The sequence below is a fragment of the Ipomoea nil genome, unplaced genomic scaffold, assembly GCF_001879475.1.
Source record: "Ipomoea nil cultivar Tokyo-kokei standard unplaced genomic scaffold, Asagao_1.1 scaffold2957, whole genome shotgun sequence".
In the NCBI taxonomy this organism is placed as follows: Eukaryota; Viridiplantae; Streptophyta; class Magnoliopsida; order Solanales; family Convolvulaceae; genus Ipomoea; species Ipomoea nil.
In genome coordinates this window covers 1,757,917-1,783,035 of record NW_017619385.1, presented here as the reverse complement: position 1 = coordinate 1,783,035, position 25,119 = coordinate 1,757,917, and the positions used below count along the sequence as shown (strand labels likewise).

General features: G+C 34.2%; 1 protein-coding gene across 1 annotated transcript; it reads right to left on the bottom strand.

Annotated features, from left to right (window-relative positions):
• Positions 1 to 17,440: 17,440 nt before the first annotated feature.
• On the bottom strand, positions 17,441 to 21,067 carry LOC109162627 (gibberellin-regulated protein 6-like). Its single transcript, XM_019311317.1, has 3 exons — positions 20,856 to 21,067; positions 20,485 to 20,518; positions 17,441 to 17,925 (listed from the first exon to the last, which is right to left on the bottom strand). Exons 1-3 carry the CDS (start codon positions 20,952 to 20,954, stop codon positions 17,744 to 17,746), a joined length of 315 nt encoding a protein of 104 aa, XP_019166862.1. The 5' UTR covers positions 20,955 to 21,067; the 3' UTR covers positions 17,441 to 17,743.
• Between the last annotated feature and the right edge of the window lie 4,052 nt (positions 21,068 to 25,119).

Below are 25,119 nucleotides of genomic sequence, written 5' to 3'. Positions count from 1 at the left end.
TGAAACCAAAACTACAGTTTTCTACTTGCAATTCAATCGTTCTGTGATGGATAAGTGATTGGATAGTAGCAACCCAGGCTCATTGTGATTGGGGAACATGAACTTCAATTTAAAGATACACGTGATAATTTCAAAGATCCATATTCAGACTCCTACTCAGTGTTAGGTAAGCATTCTGCGGTCCATAGTAGACTCCTAATAAGTATCATTTGCAAAAACTAGGAATGTGATGTTAGTAAATAAGCAGGACACACAACAGACAAAACATACAAGTATCACATATATAAAGTAGATGTGAAACACTATGCAATTAGATGTGCGACAAAAGAAAGTACAAGTAGATAAAATTTAACCTTTTCTTTTTGAAATATGGCGTACCAATATATTAATTCAAAAATTGAATGATAGAGTCAGGAGGGATTAAATCCCAGTACATAGAATGATCCTGGTCATGGGCTAATCTAGCTAGAGTATGCGCATGTAAATTTAAAGTTCTTGGAATAAAACTAAGCGAACAATTAACGAAACTACTAATAGCTATCCTGCACTGCTCAACCAGAATTCCAACATAAGATAAGTTCGGTGTCGTTACTGCATGAACCGCATTCTTTAAGACAAGACAATCCGTAAGAATATCCACCTCGTTCTCGTTTCGGTCTTTAAGCCAGGACAAGGCTTCCTTGCATGCTAGTGTTTCTGCCATAAGAGGAGTTAAACACCCCGGGAGTTTTCCGCTTGCCGCTGCTTTGAACAAACCATTCGGATCGAGCAAGACCGCCCCATAGGTTGCATTTCCCGTTCCCGGATCGTATCCGGCGTCGACGTAGCACGCCGTCCGCCCGGCTGCCACTGTCCGCACCCCGTCGGCCGGTGCCGCCGCTGGGCGAGAATGAAGTGCCGTGTAGCTCGCCTCCCCCGCAGCTGCACGGCGCTACACCACCTCCGGTCTCCGTACCGCATGGTCCCAGACCGCCTCGTTTCTGGCCCTCCATAAAAAATAGAGGACCCCCACAACGCGTCTGACCTGTTCGCCTGTGAGCATATCCATAACAGTCATAAGCCAGTTCGGGAAAGATGTTGAAAAAATATTCATAATAGGCAATCCCGAAATATTCCATACGGCTCTAGAATATTCACATAAAACTAATGAGTGCATAACATTCTCATTTGTAAGACCACACAACATGCATGTTGGGTTCACATCTACCCTCTTTATAATCAAATTTGTTGTGGTTGGGAGTATATCACACACCGCTCTCCATAAAAAAGTTTTCCACTTGGGGGGGACTTTCAACTTCCACAATGTAATCCATTTATCAAATTCTCCCAAGGTGTGATTAAATTCTCCCATTAGACGCCTATAAGCATCCTTTACAGTGTAGCAACCATTCGCATCATTATGCCAATACCATGTGTCTTTATAGTCTGGGCTCACAGGTATTCTCAATATACGATCCACATCCTCTGGTTCAAATAAATCTGTTAAAATATGGGGTCCCATGTTTTTGTTTGCTGATCTATTAAACCTGCAACAACTGCATCCCTTAATGGTTCAGGCATTACTGTTTGAACCAATGGACTAGGATTATCCTGCAACCACGGATGACCCCATATCAAAGTCTCCTGGCCATTTCCAATTCTCCTGCGGACGTGGGCAATAACAAAATCATGAGCAGCCATAATACTTCGCCAACAAAAGCTGGGATTATTTCCCACCGTTGCATCAACAAAAGAAGTTTTTGGAAAATATCTTGCTTTATATATTCGTGCTGCCAGAGATCCTGGATTCGTTAAGAAACGCCATGCCTGTTTACCCAACATTGCCAGATTAAAATTCCTCAGGTCTTTAAACCCCAATCCACCAAACTTCTTAGGGATACACAATTTATTCCATGCTTTCCAGTGGATTCCTCTGTCTGGCCCTTTCCCCCACCAATACCTATTCATGGCCCTTTGTATCGACTCGCAAACTGATTCAGGGAGCAAAAAAACACTCATTGAAAATGTAGGCATAGACTGAGCCACACTTTTCAAAAGCACCTCTTTGCCAGCCTGTGATAACAATTTCTTGTTCCACGAGAAAACTCTCTGTCTGATTTTATCTTCTATATAAGAGAAAACAGTCCTTTTATTTCTCCCTATAAAAGAGGGTAATCCCAGATATTTTCCAAAGTTTCTTGCCTGTTCCACGCCCAGACATTCGGCCACCTCCTCTCTCATCTGTTCCACAGTATTCTTACTATAGCATATATTAGATTTATGATAGTTTACCAACTGACTAGATAACTCCCCATACCTTTCCAAACACTGCTTAACCACCATAGCTTCCTGGACATTTGCTTTAAAGAACAACAAACTATCATCAGCAAAAAATAGGTGTGATATTGGGGGGGCTCCCCTAGCCACTCTACAACCGTGAATAGATCCTACTGCATGTTCTTTCTGCAAAAGCATGGATAAACCTTCAGCACAAATAATAAATAAGAAAGGTGAAAGTGGATCTCCCTGCCTGAGACCCCTTGTTGGTTGCACCTGACCTCCACTCTCGCCATTGATCATCACACTGTATGATACAGTGGTAACACATGTCATTATCAGCTTAATCCACCTTTCATCAAAACCCATCACTTCCAGCATCCTTTTCAAGAATGGCCACTCTATCCTATCATAGGCTTTCGCCATATCTAGTTTAAGTGCTCCCCACCCAGCCACTCCACACTGTTTACGATTCAAAAAGTGGCCCACCTCTGCCGCCACAAGTATATTATCCGTTATAAGCCTTCCTGGAATGAAAGCACTCTGAGAGTCCGAAATCAGATCCCCCAGCATAGGTTTCAACCTGTTAGCAATCATTTTTGCCATAATCCTGTATAATACATTACTCAGGGCAATAGGCCTCAAATCCGCCACAGTTGTAGGATCATTCTTCTTCGGGATCAAAACAATATTAGTCGCATTCAAATCACCCGGGACTTCACCTGAATTCAAACAATTAACAGCAAAAGTAGACACATCCTCTCCAACTATATCCCAAAAACGCTGATAAAATCCGGGATTCATCCCGTCTGGTCCCGGTGCCTTGTCAGGATACATGGCAAATAAAGCAGTTTTGACCTCGGCCACATCATAGGGACACAACAATGCGTTATTCTGATCAATTGTCACACGGGGCCCAAACTCATCAAACAAAGGGTCCTCACACACAGGATTACTAGTAGCAAAAATTGTATTGAAATAGTTGATTACTACATTATTCATATCCTGTCCCTCCACCCATACCCCATTCTCATTCAACAGCTTAGAAACAGTATTCTTTTTCTTTCTAGCAGAAGCATACCTGTGATAATATTTCGTATTCGCATCTGCGCCACGAAGCCAATGCTGCTTCGCTCTCTGCCTCCAAAAGACATCTTCCTGGGCTTCTAACTGGGAGATCTGGTTATTTAACAGCTGGAACTGAGCCAAAGATGCCGAATCCCTCCTACCACGGATCCGCCCCTGCTCCCTGCGGAGTCGCCGGATATGGTCTCCAAACTTATGAAAATGGTCACCGCCCCAGCGCATCAGTCTATCCCCACATCGTTGTTGACAATTCAACAACCCCTCTGTCCTCCCCCCTTGCCAGGCAGTTTCCACCACTTCTCTACACCCCTCATCAAGCAGCCATGCCATCTCAAACCTGAACCTCCTCGGAACCCTTCCTCCTCCCCTTTTTCGTGCATTCATATCAAGAAACAGAGCTGAATGATCCGAGTTACTAGTAATTATGTTCTCCACACCCGCCCCTCCATGCACATCACACCACTCCATCGTTGCCAGTACCTTATCTAGTCTCTCCTCCAACCATTGATCCGTTCCACTATACTTCTCCCATGTGAACTGGTATCCCCTCATAGGTAACTGGCGCAATCCACACTCATCCACAGCTTCACTGAAACCCCGGAGAAAGCTATCTGGATGTGGATTGGTTCCCCTTTTCTCATGCTGGAATAAGAGATCATTAAAATCTCCTATTACAACCCACGGAAGCGGAGACTTCCCCACCAAAGATTTAAGCAACTCCCATGATTCTCGCCTTTGACTACTCTTAGGGAAGCCATAGAAACACGTCATACGCCATGTCTCTCCTGATGACATTCGGACCTCAATATCCACATGGTTTTTCGAATAGCCCAGTAGTGTAGCTGTATTATTCCTCCTCCACAACAAAGCCAGTCCCCCACCATTCCTCACACTATCCACATAGAACAAACCTTCAAACCCTATTCTCACACGGAGTCTCTCCGCATGATCTCGCTTCACCATCGTTTCCATTAGAAATACAAAGTCAGGCTTCTTACCGGACACAAGGTCCACAATCTCTCGAACTGTACGTGGATTGCCCAAGCCACGACAGTTCCAACTTATCGTACTCATGATGATGGGCGGGACTGGACTCCAGCTCCCGCCTTTCGCAAGTTTTTTGACACATCGGTCATAGCCACATCCTCTCCTTCCCCCTCAACCCCCCGGCGGCGCTTGACAGTTGCCACCACTCCCTCCACCCTCTCCCCAACCCCCATACTTCCCTCCCTTATCTCCCCCTCTTCCCGCCCCCATGCACCGCCACCTTCCACCCCCTCCCCCGTCTCTTCCCTCACCCTAGGTTTCGACTTTCCCCCAACCGGCACTAGCCAATTCTCCCCCACCGCCCTCGGCGCTCCCCTATTTCCTCCCGCCCGTAACCCTAAAAACGGGTGCATCTCAACCGGTGTCGGCCTCTCACGTGCTTTCAGACAGAACATGTGAACATGACCCAACATCCCACAAAACGAACAGTGTTTGTGCAGACGTTCATACCGAAAAGTTATCCAGCTTACCGACTTATCCCTCCTTCACCAACTTCATGCCACGCCTCAACGGCTTCCCTACCGCAATAGACACACGGATTCGGTAGAACGTAAGCCATGGTGCCCCTGCGAATCTCTCATCATGCTTCACAAACTTGCCTATAAAGTTCCCAGCCTGCTCAAGTACTGTATCCGACGTATATCCCATCGGCAATCCATGCAACTGAACCCACATATCAATTGAATTCAGCTCCACATCCCCCGGCACTGTTCCGGCCACCACCTCCCGGCATACCAAAGTATTATTCTCAAAACCCCATGGACCCCCATCCAAGACATAATCTATGTCCGTCCTATGATAAAAGACAAACAAGAAAAGTCCCTGTTGGATCTTCGTAACCTGCACCCCCCTTACCGGTTGCCATACGGATGCCATAACCTGCTTCATGAAATCCAGTTTCACCAGCTTCGTAGTTAGGAACCTCCCAACAACAGCCCATGTCTCCTCATCATCATCCTGGAGTTCCCCGACTCCTTCCCCCTCCGGCACGAACTCGTCCCGTTCGTCCTCCAAGTCAAACCCTTCCCACCGTGCAGTCAGCCTCTCAACGTCACTGCTGTCTTCCGCCATGCCTGCCCCGTGCTGCCTGCCTCGCTTCTCGTCAGAAAAGAAGCCGACGCTCCTTGTCGGTGAAGAACCGGCGTTACACACCGTAGAGATCCGATCAGAAAGCGCAAAGAAACTAGGTTTCCCTAGAGAGAGCCAAAACCCTAGTTTACCCTAGAGAGAAAACGTTTTTTTGATAAAATTTAACCTGATAATTCAACTTGGATAAATTTCAATCATGCACATTAAAGGTGGGACAAAACTTTTAGTATCATACTATCATTACTAAGAAAGTCTAATGCTATGAGAAATTCCACCAAGAAATTGAAAGTATTTTGTAGGTGAGCAATTCCACCAAGAAATTGAAAGTATTTTGTAGGTAATCGGAGTATAAAACGGCCACTCCAGCAAATATACCTCCAAATAGTGAACATACCCACCTTTGTAAGAAAGTATTGGTTTTATATATATGTTGCCCAACTTATAATAATTTATAATTTTTTCCTAAAACAAATAATAATAATTTATAATTTTATATCAATGATTATTAATTTTTGCCTTTCATTTTTTGGTTTGAGAACTTAGGTCATTCATCTAAAACAACTTATGCATGTAAAGCAACTTTAGAAATTATTAGCTATGGTTATATTTAAATATATTCACTTAACCAGTATAAGTTTCATCCGGACATCGCACGGAACAATTACTGTGAAACAGGAATTTTTAGATATAGCTATAGATCTAAAAGTAAATCTCATATATTTTCAGATCTGTATATACCCAAGCATATTAATACGAAAATTAGTCATATTTAGAAACATAAGACCTAAACAGTTAAGTATTATCATAAATGGAAATCAATTAGTCTATTTCATGAATTACCTGTAAAAAATTAGTACAGAGATCAAACTAGGTCAGTACATTTTTTTTTATTCAATTTGCAATTTAAATATAATTTTATAATTATTATTTACTCCTGTATAAAAATAATAAATTAAATTATAATTAAATTAACTTTGAATTTAACACAGTTAGGAATAATGAACTCAACTTATAAATCTTAGAAGTTAATTTTCCAAATTGAGTATGCTGTGAATTAGTGCATTTTTAGAAAGATGAGCAATGGTACAAACTTTAAAAATGAAGTCAACTTAAAAATTAGGCACAAATCAATTAAGTAAAATCCATTGCATTCAAAAAAAAATTGATGAAAAATTGGTAATTTGTACATGGTTTTTGTACATGACCAGTTGTATGTGACTGCATCTAGGGTTAACAGTCTGAAATTATTGATAGTAAAAGACTTAAGTACGACTATTACATCAACCACTAATGTTGTATATCATGAAGTTTTCAATAATTTTTAATTTTGTAAAGGTTTCTTTTTTAATACCATAACATTAATTTCAACTATTTATAATATACCATTTACATCTCTTTTTTTTTTTTTCTCTTCAATTTCCAAACACAATTAATTTATATATTATAAATTATAACCTCATTATTGCACATAATTTGTAATATAACATTCATAAACTTAATACTTTTCAATTTATATACCGTGCAACGCACGGGACAAATACTAGTATATATAAAAGAAACTCTAGAAGAGGAAAGAGAAAACCCGTGTATTAAAGATCAAAATGAATTTTGCCTTAATACTTTCACATACTACACACTAGCTATTTATATTATAGTGCAATAAATTAAACAAATTCCCTACAAATGAGCTATTAGTGAATTACAATAGCCGCACATTAAAACCACTTTCTTAATCCACTAATTTTGCCCAAATCATCCATCCGCTAACTACTTCTTATTTGGTTTTTTAACTAATATAATAATAGTATTATTATTCATTTATTCTCACCAAAAAAAATAGTATTATTATAATAATAATTATTATTATTATAACATTGCCTCTCTTAAACTAAGTTGGATAGATTGGTCATCCAAATTATTTTCTTCAATCTAATGAATGTCTCCATCTTCAATGGCTTCGTAAAAATATCTACAACGAACTTGATATTCATTGAAATAGTAATCAATGTATGTTAATTTCTTTTTCTGCAACTAACTCTCTGATTTTGTGATACATGATATCAATGTGCTTGCTGCGATCATGAAATACTAGATTCTTCGATAACAAAATTGCTGACTTGTTATCACAGAAAATAGTTGTAGGTGCATCTTGCTTATGTTGTAAATACTCTAAAATTCTCCCCAGTCAAATTGCTTGAGTAGCACAATTTGTTGTTGCAATGTATTACGCTTCTGTGGTTGAAAGTGCTATAATATGTTGCTTATTTGAAAACCAAGAAAATATAGCAGAACAAAGATAGAAGACATATCCTAATATGTTTTTTCTAGTCTCAATATCTCCTGCCCAATAACTGTCTATATATCCAACAAGTTTCACAACTTCATTAGTAGAGTAAAAAATTCCATCATTACTCGTATCTTTAACATATCTCAGAATTCGCTTTGTTGCAGCCCAATGTTATTCTTTTGGTTCCTCCATGAATATGCTAAGGATTCCAACACCGAAAGAAATATATAGCCTTGTAGCCACCAGTTACCTCAAACTCCCAATTAAGCTTTTATAAACTGTAACATTCACATTCTTACCACTCTCATCTTTGGACACCTTCAATTTTTCAACTACCAGTGTTGAAATTAGTTTGGAGTTTTCCATTTTGAACTTTTCCAAAATATCAACAACATATTTCCATCTAAACAAATTCAAGACTAATTAACACATAAGGCCCATATTAGTAATTTCAAATCACTTAATGAGTGCCTCCCAGAATTCTGAGATTAGTTTCACGTTGTTTTCATTAAAAATCAAATCATCAACATAGAGACAAATTATAACAATATCACCAAAATTTGTGTACTTAACATACGAAGTATGCTCAAGAGAACATCTCATAAAACCACTTTTAATAAAATAAGAGTCAATGTAACCATATCATGCCTAGGCGCTTGCTTTATGCCATATATATAAAGCTTTTCTCAATCTGTAAACCTTATTTTCTTCTCTTTTCTTCAAAAACCATGCAGATTGCTCAACATATATCTCTTCTTCAAGAAAACCAATTGAAAAGCATACTTGACATTCATTTGATGCAATTTCCAATTATTTTGAGCAGTAAGAGAAATAAGCATTCGAAGTCTCTAAGTTTACTTACCAGAGCAAACGCCTGAAAATAATCAGTACCTTGTTTTTACCTGAAACCCGACCTTTGCTTCCAGCCAGGCCTTAAACCGGTCAACTTCACCATTCGACTTAAACTTTGTTCTGTACTGTACACCCACTTTACTCTAATTGGCTTCTTTCTAGGAGGCAATTTTGTTAGATCCCAAATACCATTCTTTTCAATGGCACAAATCTCTTCATCAATTGCCTTAAGCTAATGAGTTTTTGTAGCATAATCTTCGAAGGATATAGGGTCACAATCTGCAAAAAAAAGGACAAATTGAACAATAGTTAAACCGAATGATATCATTTTTTAATACCGAAATATTGAAACCGAATCTCAAAACGCTCACCGTACCCTACTACAAACCAAACACTGGAATTTAAATTACCACTTTATTTCCACATTATTCATCCCCATGAAATGACAATTTCTTTCCCACTTAATTCTCTTCCTCCAACCAAACACCCTGTTAAGGATAAATGGAGTAATTGTTTGTACTTTTAATAAATGGTTTCAAAACAAAAGAGCTGCAAAATGCATTAACACTTTTAAAAACACTCCTGAACAAAGCTATATTCTTCTACCCCTCCGACTTTATTTTCTTTTCGTTTGGTTTGCTAGAAAATATTTAAAGGGAAATGAAATTGAAATTTTATGGAAAATAAATTCCAATAAAATAGATTCCATTGTTTGATTGGTGTAAAAGAAATTACTGGGAATATGAATTTTATTATTTGGTTGAGTTTGAAATAGTAAGGAATAATGAGTATAATGACAAATATAACCCTACACAACAATAATAATATAATAATAATAATAATAATAAGAGTAATTAATAAAGAATAGTGAGGGTAAAATTGTCATATTAGTTTTTCATGGAAAACTTTTTCCATGGAAAACAAAATACCTAGAATGAGCTAGGAATTGGTTTTTCTCATTCTTACCGCCCGTTTGGTTCGCTGGAAAATATTTGATGGGAAATGGAATTCAAATTCCATGGAAAACAAATTACCAGGAAAATAGATTCTATTGTTTGGTTTGTGGAAAAGAAATTACTGGGAATATGAATTCTATTGTTTAGTTGGGTTTGGAATGGTAAGGAATTATGAATATAAAAACCAATCTATCCTTAACAATAATATATACATGTGTAATGAATAAACTTTGATGAGGGTAAAATAGTCCAATATTGTTATACTTTCTTCTCAAATCCTTTGGAAAACAAAATACCAATGTCTTGCTAGGATTTTGTTTTCTTTCAACTTTAGGAACTCAAATTCCAATGGAAAAGATTTTCCATCCAACCAAACAACATAAAACAACATTTTCCTACACTTTGAAAATATTTTTCATGGAATTTGACTTCTATCCAACCAAACACCTTGAGGAAAATTTTTTCAATCAAAAATATTTTTCATCCAACCAAACAACATAAAACATCATTTTCCTTCACTTTTAAAAAAACATTTTCCATGAAAAATGTTTTCCATCCAACCAAACACCTTTATACATAATTAGAAAAATAACCATATACCTTTCTCATTCTACAATCTTTCTTAGTCTTTTCTTGAGTCTGTAGTTATTTGTTTCAATTGCATAATTAGATACACTACTTCCAAACATTACATGTTATTGAGACTTGAGAGGGAGAAAAGAAAGCAAATTTATTAATTAATGCTGTAAACATTGAAATTTTAATTTGATGAGTTTATGGGTCCATGAAATTATTATTGGATCTTGTTTGGAGGTTGATTATGGACATTTTATTTTAATAATGTTAGTTAGACTAATATTTCATTTAATTAGGTTAATTAAGTTACCCGGCCCAACAAAATTAGTCCAATTGACTAATTGAATTTGAGTTGATGGGTCCTTAATTCTTATTTATTTGCTTGATTAAGCTAATTAGCTCACAATCGTTATACCCTGCACCACGGTGTACATAGCACTGTGCGTCCCGCGCCTCCTAAAACAACGTCGTTTTGATAAGTTGTGTGGGGAGTCGGCGCGACAGAGTGTATGTGTATTATGTTATATAATTATGTACATTATGTTATACAATTATGTACATTCTGGTATACAATTATGTACATTATTTTATACAATTATGTATATTTTTTATACAATTATGTACATTCGAACACGCGATTTTTTTTTTAACAGTTAAAAGTTTATGTACATTCTCATATACAATTATGTACATTTTAGTATACAATTATATACATTTTCATAACATGATTTTTTTAATAAGTTAACAACAAACACGAAAAGGAAAAAATTTCAAAAAAAAAAAAAAAAATACAAAACGACGTCGTTTTGAACTAGGGCACACAATACAATGTGCGCCCTGGTGCACGATATAAATTGCCATTAGCTCACCAATCACGCCATGAAATGAAAGCATAGCCTGTTAGTCCGTTGTACATGGAGGCAAATTATGTTTTCGACCATGAATAAATATTTATTTTTAATATATTAAAAATATATTATTTGTGTATTGAAGATTTGTTATTTGATAGTATACTAAATAATGAATTTTTAGTATTTAAATGATATATCTTTAAAAATGTATCTTGTGGCAGTAGTCTAGTCTAGTATAATAATTGTGTCCCTGGAGTATCCGGCCAGGAATGCACGACTAATTTTAAGATAATATTTATTATGTTGTGAATTCAAGATGATTGAATTTATATACAAGAAAATATCATGAACTTGAACACAATAATAGGTCGATACTTTTAATTTGGATAAATCTTGATATCATCTTAAATATTTTTATTTTTGGATCCTGAGGAGGGAGTTCATACCTTAATGACGCCATTCAAATATGTATGTGTCTCTTTGTCACGTTGTTCTCCATTAGTACGATTTCAATCCCTGAGGCTACTCATTAATTTCTGCCCAAATTTCCACTTGGCTTATCGCTCTTTTCGCAAAGAGATCGGCATGCCCGCGGAGGGGGGGGGTGAGGGTGGGGGGTGGGGAAGTGATCTCCGTAACAAGGCCCGCATCATCATCAGTTCTTCCTCTTTCTATATATCTTGACTTCTCCCGTAGTCAACGGCTTAGTACATCAGTAGTCTTTGCGGTCCGCTAGTTAGCAATCGTTATATCCTACACCACGGCGCACATAGCACTGTGCGCCGCACGCCTCCCAAAACGACGTCGTGTTGGGAGGCGCGGTAGGAAGTTGCTGAGATTATGTGTATTCGTTCACAACGTTATGTGTATTGGTTCATACAGTTATGTGTATTTTTTATACAATTATGTACATTGTTTTTATACAATTATGTACATCCGAATCAGAAAATTTGTGTGTATTATGTTAAGAGTTGATGTGTATTATGTTAAAAGTTTATGTTTATTATGTATTATGTTAGATTATGTGTATTATCTTTTAAAAAGAGTATGTATATTTTGTTATAACATTATGTGTATTCATGTATAACATTATGTGTATTCAAGTATAACATTATGTACATTCTTGAACAGCGGGTTTTTTTTTTTAAAGAAAAGCCTACTGCCATTCACTGGGGCGGGAAATTTCAAAAAAAAAATAATTAAAACGACGTCGTTTTGCATCTGGGCGCATAGTGCAATGTACGCCGTGGTGTAGGATATAAATTGCCGCTAGTTAGTAGTGATAGTCCACTTCTTGTGGTTTCGCATGGTAGTTGGGCCTCTTGGTCCGAACTCAATCCATTTATTTATTTAGTACATTTGTAGCTTGTTTTTATTATTTCAAAGGCCTTGGGCCCTGTCAATTCAATATGCTTTTCGTACACATGATTCGATATCGATCTGGTTTTGTGGTGTGCCCGGTCCATTTAAAACCATCATAAACAATATAAATTTGAGGTATTTATGTTTTATTTATTTTTAAAATTTATTTTTGAATATTTATGAGTATAACATATTCTTGTGCATCGTATGGGTGAATAACTAGTTTACATAAAAGATATCAGAACACTTTTGTTAAAAATCATTGTCATTGTACTATTTTCTTTGTGCATATTTTTCTACTACAAATATATTTGTTATTTATTCAATCATAGCCGATAAGGGGTCCTTTACGGCAAATTATGCTGTGCAACCGTGAGCACCATGCAAGGTGCACACATAATTGGATTCATAATTTTTATACTATAGATTCATAATTTTTATACTATACATTCATAATTTTTATACTATAGATTCATAATTTTATACTATAGATTTTATGAATCTATAATTTCTGTATAGATTTTATGAATTTACAGTATAGAAATTATGAATCTATAGTATAGAAATTATGAATCTACAATGTAGAAATTATGAATCTATAGTACAGAAATTATGAATCTATAGTATAGAAATTATAAATTTATAATATAGAAACTATGGATTCAATTTCGTATGCACCTTGCATGGTGCACACGGTTGCACGGCATAACGATGGATCCTTTACAACACACTTTATTATTCCGTCTATTTCAATTATTCATCGAGTTAATACCCAAAATCGTCCTCGACTATAGTGGTTTTTCTCAATTTCGTCCTAAACGACTTTGGTGACCTAATATCGTCCCAGACTTTTGTGTTTCGCTCAATTTAGTCCTCCATTTGTTATTCCGTCAAATTGGTATTAAATTAAGGGACAATTCAGTAATGTCAATATTGATCTCTCTTTACTTTCAACTTGTGAAGTGCGAAATTCCTCTTTCTTGTACGAATTACACCCAGAATTACTCCCGGACCTGCAAATCAAATTTTATATTCACAGTTTTAAGAGTAATTCTGGGAGTAATTCGTAAAAAAAAAAGGGATTTCGCAGTTCACATGTATATGAGTAAAGAGATGCCAATATTAAAATTACTGAATTGTCTATTTATTTAACACAAAATGGACAAAATAACAAATGAGGGACTAAATTGAGCAAAAACACAAAAGTCTGGGACTAAATTGAGCGAAATTCAAAAATCTGGAACGATATTAGGTCACCAAAATCGTTTAGGATGAAATTGAGAAAAACCACTATAGTCGAGGACCTTTTTGGATATTAACTCATTATTCATCGGTTGCCAAAAACAAGCATTGTAGCTAATTTAATATGATGGGCCTAGACCAATAAAATCATTACTCATAATGGTGCTATATGAGCGTTGAAGCTTTGATTTCCTATGATATAAAGAACTCACAACGAATGTATTTGAGTATTCAAATATATTATTCTCGGCAAACTTAAATAAAATGTGTGCATTTAAATTTTATTTATAGAAGAGTTGGCAAAGTTTTGAGAGAGTAAAGATAATATGTAGGAGTTAATTGGCAAACTTGAACAAAATGTGAATATATCAAATTTTCAGATGTTTCAAATGTTTTAGATAGAGCAAATATTAATTTTTATCCCACGAGTATTATCAAAATGACAGTTTTGGATCACATATTTAATTCCTACCAATTTTTATCCACGATTATTGTTTTAGTGTTAAAATTCATCACGTCGGTCACTCATTCGTTTAAGACATGTAGAAATCTATAATTTTTAAGGGTATTTTCGTCATTTTCAACAACTTAAGATCCCAAATTGAGCATTAATAATAAAATTTAAGCCCTAAGATCGATCTCAACTCGCAATTCTCCTCCACATCCTACCTTAATTTGAGGAGGAGAACTGTGAATTCGAATCGATTTTAGGACTTAAATTTCTTTATTCATGCTCAAATTGGAATTTTAATTTGAAAACGAGACAAAAATACCCTTAATAATTTCATATTTCGTCATATCTGGAACGGAGGGCTGATCGGCGGTGTGATGAATTTTAGAACCTAAAACAATAATTGTGGATGAAAATTAGTACTAAAACAATAATTGTAGATAAAAATTGATAAGAATTAAACATGTGGACCAAAATTGTCATTTTACTAATACTCGTGAGACTAAAATTGATATTTGCTCTTTTAGATATATAAAATTCTTCCATTCAATTAAAGATAATTCAAATTTATTTTGACCCTATCCAAATCAAAAATGAATTTAACTTAAATTAATACTTCAAAATAATTATATAAAATTCCAATTTTGTTAATTTTTCTAACACCTACCCCTTTTCTTAAATATTATACATACAGTTGAAGGCCTGGGCGGGGAAATGGCAACCCCAAGCCCGATTCCCCAACTAGGGAAAATTCGTTTGATTATAATTTATAGCCAAGTGACTATAGAATGCAAAAAGTAGGCTAGTTGCAAAGAGTTTAAACTATTATGAGTATTTTTCTTAAAGAAGAAATATAATACGTAGTAGAAGATTAAATTAAAGTCAATTAAATAAGTTGTCAAGTTGTAAAGAAATTATGGTTTAATGGTACTCGGGTTAGACTTTCATATGGGAGATTGTGATTTCAAGCAGGTGGTAGTTAGTAGATACTACATTGTAACATGCTATTTAATTATTTACTCATTTTTCAAATATGATTTAGGTACATAATTTGTGTTCATAAGCATAGAATTTCACAACACAGTACAATGCATATAAATTCATAACATAAAACACAATTACTAATTTTTTTCAGGTACAGAATTCATACTTTTATAATACAGAATTTCGTAACACAAAATACAAAAACTTGTAGCATAGTACACATTCAAATGCACCAGGATTCACACTGCATTGTGGATCATGGTCTATAGTATAACTATAACAGCACGTTTGGTTCACAGAATGAATTTTGAGGTAATAGGAATGCTATTCCATAAGGAATAGAATAGGCAAGGAATAGAATAGGATTTGTATTCTATTGTTTGGTTCGCGGAAGGAATAGACTTTAGGAATTATATTACAGTGTTTGGTTGATTTAAGGAATAGAAATGAAATATGTTTTAAAAGACATAAATACCCTTATAAAAATATGTGATGGTGACGGTGGTGGCGGTGGCGGCGGCGACGATGGTGGTGGTGGCGGCGGCGGTGATGGTGGCGGCGGCGGCGACGATGGTGAAATATGATAAATTTATATATATGATTAAAAAAATTAGGTTAAAGAAAGGGGTAAAAAAGGAAATAGATTCTAAAATCTATTCCTGAGCGTTCAGTAATAGGCTAATACTAGGGGGGCCCTAGTAATAGCTATTACCTTATTTGAGGTAATAGGCTATTACCAGGAATATTATTCCTGGTAATAGAAATGGTTACCAAACAACGGAATAGGCCTATTACTGGGAATGCTATGTCATTTCCGGCCTATTCCGTGAACCAAACGGGCCATAACTCCTATAAGGATTTGTAGATAAGGGGTAGCCTGCTTCCTCCGTCTTCGTCACCAATCATTATTATATTGACCTTGGTCCACACAGATGTGTGGACCATAGATAAAAAGTACATTTTTAATATACTAAAAGTACATTATTTGAGTACTGAAAGTACATTATTTTATATACTATCAAATAATGTACATTCAGCACACAAATAATGTACTTTTAGTATATTTAAAATATACATTATATTCATGGTCCACACAGCTATGTGGACCATAGTCCACAATAATTTGCCATTTCATTATTGTGTGGACCGTGGTTCAGACTTGAGTGGACCATAGTCCAAAAATGCATAAAGTACATAATCTAATTCATAAAATACATTATTCTAACTCATAAAATACATTATCTTACCCAAGAATATTCATTATTCTAACATGCGTGCAGAGTAAGGAATTCTTTTAATTAACATAAAAACGAGGTCGTTTTGAACCGTGGTCCACACAGTCGAAACAATAATTTGCCTCCAACAAGGGAAAATGGTCAAAGTACCTGCAAGGTCCCTATACTGTAGCGTTTTGTTCAATTTAGTCTCTGTACCTTTATTTTGTTCAATTTAGTCCTTGTACTTTAAGATTTAGAATAATTAAGGACAATACTTAACACCGTTAATTTTTTACGTTAAGTTTGTCTACATGGCATTTGAATTGTCAGATGGTTTGATGTGGCATTGCCAGGTCAGATTTTGCAATGTGGCATAAAAGAATATAATTCTATTGGACAAAAATGAAGTAAGATTTGAACTCATAATCTCTTAATGTCTAAATTTAAAGAATAAGGACTCCACCACCAAGCTACACATTAATTTTGTTATATGTTAGTTAAAATTTGTAATAATAGTAAATCGTCTGCAAGTAGGCACCAAGTTCTCCACCACCAAGTTGTCCAGCAAAACACAACAATTTTTTCACTAGTCAAAGCAAAATAAAAACAAATCATGAACTTTTACACATTTTATAGGCCAAAAATGACTGTTTGACAAGGTATTTTGAATCAATGAATGTCTTTTCCTTTTTTATACTTTAGTACTTCAGAAGAATAACTATTATTATATAATTTTAACTAACATAAAACAAGTGTAGTGTGTAGTTTGGTGGTGGTAAGCAATTCTTTTAAACTTAACGGAAAAATTAACGGTATTAAATATTGTCCTTAATTATTTTAAATCTTAAAATACAGAGACTAAATTGAATAAAATAAAGACACGGGAATTAAATTGAACAAAATGCTGCAGTACATGTACTTTGTCCATAGAAAGTTCGTTTGCTTACAATTTCCAGTCAAGTGACTATAGAATGCAAATAGTAGGGTAGTTGCAAAGGGTTTAAACTATTACGAGTATTTTTTTTAAAGAAGAAATATAATAGAAGATTAAAATTGTAAAATTAACATATTATCTTAAAATTAAAGTCAATTAAAGAAAAAATTGTAACAAATAATTAAGCCAACAAATAAAAAACAAAAAACTAGATGTAACAATAATATAATAAATTCGGAACTAAAAATGAAATTTTCTAACAAAACATATATATCAAATTAATAACTAAGACCAAAAGCTGGTCCAACACAACATCAGCTCTCATCTTGGGTATTACATATTATTTTTACCCAAAGGAGCCATACAATACAATTAATACAAGTGATTAAGGGTCACATCAGAACCAATGACCTGATAATAATAATAATTAAAACAAAAGAAGAACAAAAAGTAAGTAGGAAAACACATATCCAAGCAAATTAAACTGCAACTATAAATTGCATGCATCAAACTAATTGGGGAAATCAATTATTAATTAATGGATTATGGATGATTAGGGGCATTTGGGTCCTCCTTCCTTGGTCTTCCAGTTGTTGTAGCAAGGGCAAACCCCCTTATTGCCATAGAAACCAGGGGGAACACAAAGGCACTTCTTGCAACACTTCTGGCAAAAGAACATGCATGGCTTGTGGTATTGTGTCTGGCTACATCTCCTTGTGCATTGTGGCAGACACTCTGCATATCCAAAACCCATACAATACTCAATACATGCTCGTTGAGATTAACGAGAATAAGATACAATAACAGTGATACAAAGTAGAGAAGACCAAATTTATGTGATTCGGTAATGTGTCTATGTTCACATCAGTGAAACTATTCTTTTATTAATTGTGATGATGATACAATACCTAAACATCTACCGTTGTACTATGGACTCGACCCAATCTACTCCATTCTAATTATTCTTTATATGAGACAAACTCAACCATGCTCATACTTAATTTTTTTTGTGTGTGCGCGCGTGTATATATATATATATATATATATATATATATATATATATATATATATATATATAATTCAATTCTCGTGTGGTGAGGTGTTTCCTATGCGGTTGTGCAGTTAAATCTGAGCTATTGATCTTGCCTAAATCAACATCCAGGATTAACAATGATTAAAAAAATGCGGTAGTAATTTGGTCATTTTGCATCTAGGGCAAATTTAAGGTGCGTGATTTTCCTTCTTAAGGTGCGTGTTTTTCCTTTTTAAGGTGCATGGTTTTTGTATTTAAGGTGCGTGGTTTTTGTACTGTGTGGCTTAAGGTGCATCAATTGTTGAAAAATTAAGTGTGTCGATCTAAAGCTTTATGTGCGTGTTTTCCTTCTTAAGGTGCGTAGTTTGTGTGCTTAAGGGCAAATTATATCGTGCACTGCGTATCAAAACGACGTCGTTTTGTTTAATGAAAAGAAACAGCATCTGTTTTCCACTGTTCTGCACCCTTCCGCAAAAAGTAACTCTGTTATTCAGTTTCATTTTGTATACATTGCAGTTTCGGTTCAACACAACTGCAGTTTCATTTCGATATAACTACAGTTTCATTCGATATTTATATACTCAAATATGTGAAAATGTTATTTAATTTTATTTTATATACACTATAGTTTTATTAAAACACAACTACATGATCATTTTGATATAATTACAGCTTCATTGTACAATATACACTCAAATATGACATTCAAAAAAAAAAATATACACTCAAATATGTGAAATGTTATTCAGTTTCATTTTATATACACTGCAGTTTCATTTCACCACAACTACAGTATCATATTGATATAACTGCAGTTTTATTTGATAATATAAAAATAATACGCGAGGCAGTGTCGGTTTAGATATACTGTAGTGTCAGTTGGTAATTAACATATATAAAATGCGCGCTCCGTTAAAACTAACGTCACGCCGTTTCTTTACTTAAAGAAACAGCGACGTTTTGACCGCGGTGCACATGCACCGCGGTCCACGATATAACGACGGGTGCTTAAGGTGCGTCAATTTTTTAAACTTAAGGTGCATCAGCTTAAACTTTAGGTGCATGGTTTTCCTTCTTAAGGTGCGTTGTTTTCCTTCTTAAGGTCAAATTAACTTTTTCTTCATTTCTTATTTTCTTTAATAACTTTTAATTATTTTTAAATTTATTTTTTTATGTTTAATAATACTTTTAATATAGTTTATAAATATATCAATTTTGTATACTATACTAAATTTTTTATTATAAAAAATTGAATTAAAAATAAATTCAGTCTAGACTCTCACAAAATGGGATGGATGAAGTATAATATTTCCCTTTTCTATAATAACTTCTGCCGACATTTTCACCCAATAAGTTATAACGTTACCCTAAATTTCTTTGTCTAGTACAAAAATACCCTAACCATGGCTTAATCTGACCGACAAACGCACTGGAACCGAGGACATTGTTTGTACATCTGTCATCTGTACAGTAGCCTATGAATCTACGGTTACTCTTTGTAATCTAGTGTAATTAATTGTATTAATTAATAAAAAATACTATATATATTTTTATTTTTTATTTTCAATTTTTACACTTGCACACAAATTTTTGATATAAACATTTATATTGAGACTCATATAAAAAAATAGTTTATTTATACCCACTGTGTCATACAGAAAGTATAATTTAAAAAGTAAAATTTGGGACGAAAGTCCATGTAAAATTACTTTTAATTTATTTTGATTGGTTGTGTTAGTTGTTTAATTTTGGTCAAATTCTGTTAAAGGACGGTTGTCTGAATTAGTCAACTTAGTAAATTGTGCAAGCATGTTCAATAGGCTCAAAGCTCAATACATCCTCATTTCTCGAAATGCTAAAACTCAACTAGTTTTGTTACCGGATATTTCGTAAATAATTGTTGATTATTAGCTATTAACTGATTGAGTTAGTGTATTTAATTAATTAATAGTATTAGTTGATTGTAAAAAAATATTTGATAAATTAATTATTATCTGATAGGTAATTATATGTAAAATAATTTTCTTTAAAAATTGTTCGAAAAAAACTGCTTTAATCAACATTTTAAAGCAATAAACTGTTACACATATTATAATAATTACCATGTTCCTATTATCTATTTTAGATCTTATTATAAGTATTCTCATTTTACATTTTTAATTTGTTCATTTTACTTATAAATTTTAAATTGTTAAACCAAACTAGAATTTTTCACGGCATGTTAAGGTAGATCGTATATAAGCAATGAAAGAAATACTTACGTGTGGGGTTTAAGCTTCCAGGACCATAACCTGACTGAAATAACCAAAAAAAAAAAAAAAAAAAAAAAAATCTCTTTCAGAACATGAAAATGCAAACAAAATAATAAGGAAAAAGAAAGAGGTTGAATTGAAGTGGAAAGTGAGAAGCTAAGAGAAATGAATTGAAGCATGTGCCCCATCTCAACTAAAAGCTTAAACTGATAGTTGGATTGCTCAACACGCCTCCTCACGTGTGCAGTGGGTTCCAAGCAACACGTGGACCATAGTTACTTCTGATATCAAATTGAAGTATGTGCTTCATCTCAACTAAAAGCTTAAACTGATAGTTGGATTGCACATTAATGACTATATGCTCAACAAAAGGCACTTACACCACCATTGTGGTTCCTGGTCTTTGAAGCCAGAATAGTGGCAGAAAGCATGGATATAACAAGGATCACCAATACCACCATTGAACCAAGCTTAGCCATTGCTATTTCTTGCTATATATATGTATATATATATATATAGAGAGAGAGAGAGAAAGAGAGGGAGAGAGAGAGAGGGGACTGTTTTGAGTGTTTGTGTAGAAAGGTTTGATGGGAGTGCAAGGGAGATTGCACTATAAATAGACCTCTTTGATGTTGTGTGTATAGTACCTTTTTCATTTTGTTTAAATTCGTTATTTATTTCTAATTTTGTTTTTAAAATTCTTAGATTTGATCCAAGTTTTTGGGCTTTATTCCACCAAGCATCAGTATCATTGCATGTGAGTTTTGGCTTTTATTCTCTTTTTAAAATGTATATATTCCTTCTCATATATCTATCATGGGTTACTCCAACACTGCATGAGATTCTCAGCTCGATAATATTCATTTCAACAGCAACCAGAATGATGTTTTTTTTTTTAACAAATATAAATTCACTGCTGGAAATTATGGAATTTCCAACCATTTGAAAGTAATTTTAAATCAAGTCGAAAGCAAAAAGTGGTCGGAAATAGCAACAAAGGTTTTTCCAGATACCAAAAATGATCGGAACAAGACTTTCGATTTGATTTAAAATCACTTTCAGGTGGTCGAAAATTCCATAATTTCCAGTAGTGATTGTTATTTATACCCATGCCAAAAGGTAAATGTATAAAGAAATTATTATTATTATTATTATTATTATTGTTATTTTGATACACTAGGTTTTCAATTTAACCCAGACTAATCTTAAGCTTCCAAAATTTCTGTCAAAAAATCGGAGAAGATAACACTATATATAGGTATTAAATTTTTATACCAAATTTAATTTCACTCACATGACACATACATATGAAATGAATGTGGTCAATAAACAAACTGAATGGTTTTAACATAAATTCTTGCACCGACAGGATACATTTATGTTTGAAAAAAATGTAATAAGCACTCCTCAATAGTCAATATTAATAATCACTCATCCACACTAGTAGTTATTTCTACATGAATTCTCTCCACCCAAAGTTAATAGCTGATGTGGGGAGGAGTTATTTTAAAAATATTTCTCCTGTAAAGTATGGTATATTTGTGGATCCACTGGTAAGAGAAATAATTAAAATATAGTGGATTAAATGGTGGATCCATCAAAAATTGAGAAATAACTCAAAACTGATGTGGAGAAGAATTTTTGTGATTGAATGAAATGATGGAGGATGAGGTGGATGCTAGGACCCACAAATAACTGAAAAATAACTTCAACTGATAAGGATGCTCTTGACTATTACAGGGAGATCTTATACGCATCCCCAGCTTAGTTAATTACTTACGTTGAAAAATGTTGAGTGAGGGTTGGATCGGATTAAACTTAATATTGATGGTAGTTATAGGGCAATCGTTATGCGTTGGACCCGTGTCCAGCATGCTTGCTTGACACGGTAACAGTGCCGTTAGGCACGGTTATCTCCTTCTTCTTCTTCTTTTATATATATATATATATATATATATATATATATATATATATATATATAAATTTCGGACCGCTTCGTTATAGGAGTATATGTTCATAATTTTATTACTATATGTTAATAACTGTACATTCATAACTCCATAACTGTACATTCGTAACTCCATAACTGTACATTCATAACTCCATAACTGTACATTCATAATTTTCGAAGCTCTATGTTCACAATTTTAGAGCTCTATGTTCATAATTTTATCACTATATGTTCATAATTGTAAGTTCATAATGTTAGAGCTCTTTGTTCATAATTCGATCAATAACTGTACATTCATAATTCCATACTGTAGATTCATAATCTCATAACTGTAGATTCATAACTCCATAACTGTAGATTCATAACTCTATAACTGTACATTCATAACTCCATAACTGTACATTCATAATCTTCGAAACTCTATATTCACAATTTTAAAGCTCCATGGTCATAATTTTATCACTATATATGTTCATAATTGTAAGTTCATAATGTTAGAGCTCTGTGTTCATAATTTCATAATTGCATAACTGTACATTCATAACGGCATAACTGTACATTCATAATCCAAAAAAAAAAAAAAAAGTAACGTCGTTAACAGCAAAACGCGCGCGATTTTTTTTTTTTTTTTAACTAAATGACGCGTTTTTTTTGAAAAACGACATCATTTTGGGCCCGTGTCCACAATTCATTGTGGACACGGGTCCAGGGCATAATTTGCCGTTATAGGGGGTTTGGATCGGATTGAAATGAGGTAAAATGTGAGAGTTTGATCTGAGAATTTTTGTGACAAATTAAAAAGGTAGAATCGCGCACTCTAAGCACCTCACATGATTGTGGAGGGATAAATTATGTGTGAGGATTTGATCGGAAACTTTTTAATTTGTGAAAAAAAGGTGGAATGATGTTAGATTTGTGCACAAAGAGATAAATTATGATATTCAACTGAACAACAGAGGCTAGATTTTTTCTCATTGCGCCAAGGAGGCCCACTCATATGAAAAATTGCTCCTATACTATCGCTGGTGAGAATTAGTACAGTCGTTGATCTCCTGTGACAAATTTTACCACTATGACCAGTTGATGAAGTTTCCATGCGGGTTGATCTTTGGATGTGTATACTCCTTGTTTAATTGGACAGAGAGTTAACAGAAAATGTAACAAAGGACTATTTTAGGTAAGGTTTTAGTTGTTTAGGGATTAAATCGAGTAAAAAACTTAACGTAGGTGCTTTTATGGTAATCTCAAAGCTTCAACTTATATTCATTGATTCATTCAATTTTATCGCAAATTAATAATAATAAAAAGTTTCATTCACTAGCATGATGTAAGAACATGTAATATGATTTAAAAAATAAGGAATAACGATCAAATAGGTCATCAAACAGCACACAATAATGCAATTAGATCACTGAATTTAAAAAAAAAAAAGTTACAATTGAACTCCTAAACTAACTCATTTCAAATAATTTGTCCAAGTTGTAGGGTTTTCTCCTTTCTAACAGGTCACCCATTTTAAAATAATTTTTAAAAAATTATTATTTTTTTTGAATGCTACTAGCTCTATTACATTGTAGTATATGTTCATTAAAAAATTAATTAATTAAAATAAACTTTAAAAAAATATATCGTCTCCCGCGCGAAGACGAAGAATGTATCTTCGTCTCCAGCCATGGAGACGAAGATCGCTTCTTCATCTCCATGGCAGGAGACGAAGAGACTCTTCGTCTCCGGCCATGGAGGCGAAGGGATCTTCGTCTCCGGCCGGAGACGAAGATCCCTTGTACGACTCTCGCCGGAGACGAAGATACAATTTTCGTCTCCCCTTCGTCTCCACGGCCGGAGACGAAGATACGTTCTTCGTCTCCGCACCGGAGACGATGTTTTTTTTTTTAAAAAGTTTATTTTAATTAATTTTTTTAAAAAATTAATTTTAAAGAATATTTTAAATTGGGTGACGTGTTAGAAAGGGAAAAACCTACAAATTGGACAAATTATTTGAAATGGGTTTGTTTAGGGATTCAATTGTAATTTTTTTGAGTTCAGTGACCTAATTACATTATTGTGTACTGTTTGACGGCTTGGCCCTTATTCCAAAAAAAAAAAAAAATTATTAAAAAAAAAAAAAACTCTACATGGATTCAGTGTGAACCTTATCAAATCAGAAAAGAATATACAGCAAATGTCATCTAGGTCCCATTGTAAGACGATAAAAGTGTATTTGGGACAATTTTTGGAGTGTTGGAAGCATTCCACCGCCAATTTAATTTAGATGCGATTTACTAATTGATTTTTGTTTTTAATTTTTAAAAAATTTTAAAAATTAGATAATAGAAAACAAAAAACATTTTTATTAGCAGGATTTTTTATTTTGTAAACCATAAATATTTTTTAATTTTCTAAAAAACTGAAAAACTTATAAAAATTATTTTCTAAATGAAAAATATATAGAATTTCTATCATCTATTTGGTTATATATCACTATAATCACATTCTTAGTGTTATTTACTTACATATTTATTCATTACCGGGAGCTTTTAGTTTTGGATCGGAGTGATCAAATTGGTATATGTGGAGATGGGATCCAGGAGACATAGGGTAGAAAGTTGGGATGGTCGGCAGTTGCATTAAAATAAGAGAAATTAGGGCAAATAAAACAAAATATATTGTGTTTGAATTTATAAATAAAAACT

Bases quoted from the DNA above. Each gene is read 5' to 3' on its own strand.
- LOC109162627 (XM_019311317.1), bottom strand. From the start codon at position 20,954: ATGGCTAAGCTTGGTTCAATGGTGGTATTGGTGATCCTTGTTATATCC. The intron at 20,519-20,855 runs GTAAGTGCCTTT...TGGTTATTTCAG, and splicing joins CCAGGAACCACAATGGTGGT to TCAGGTTATGGTCCTGGAAG. The intron at 17,926-20,484 runs GTAAGTATTTCT...TTGGATATGCAG, and splicing joins TGGAAGCTTAAACCCCACAC to AGTGTCTGCCACAATGCACA.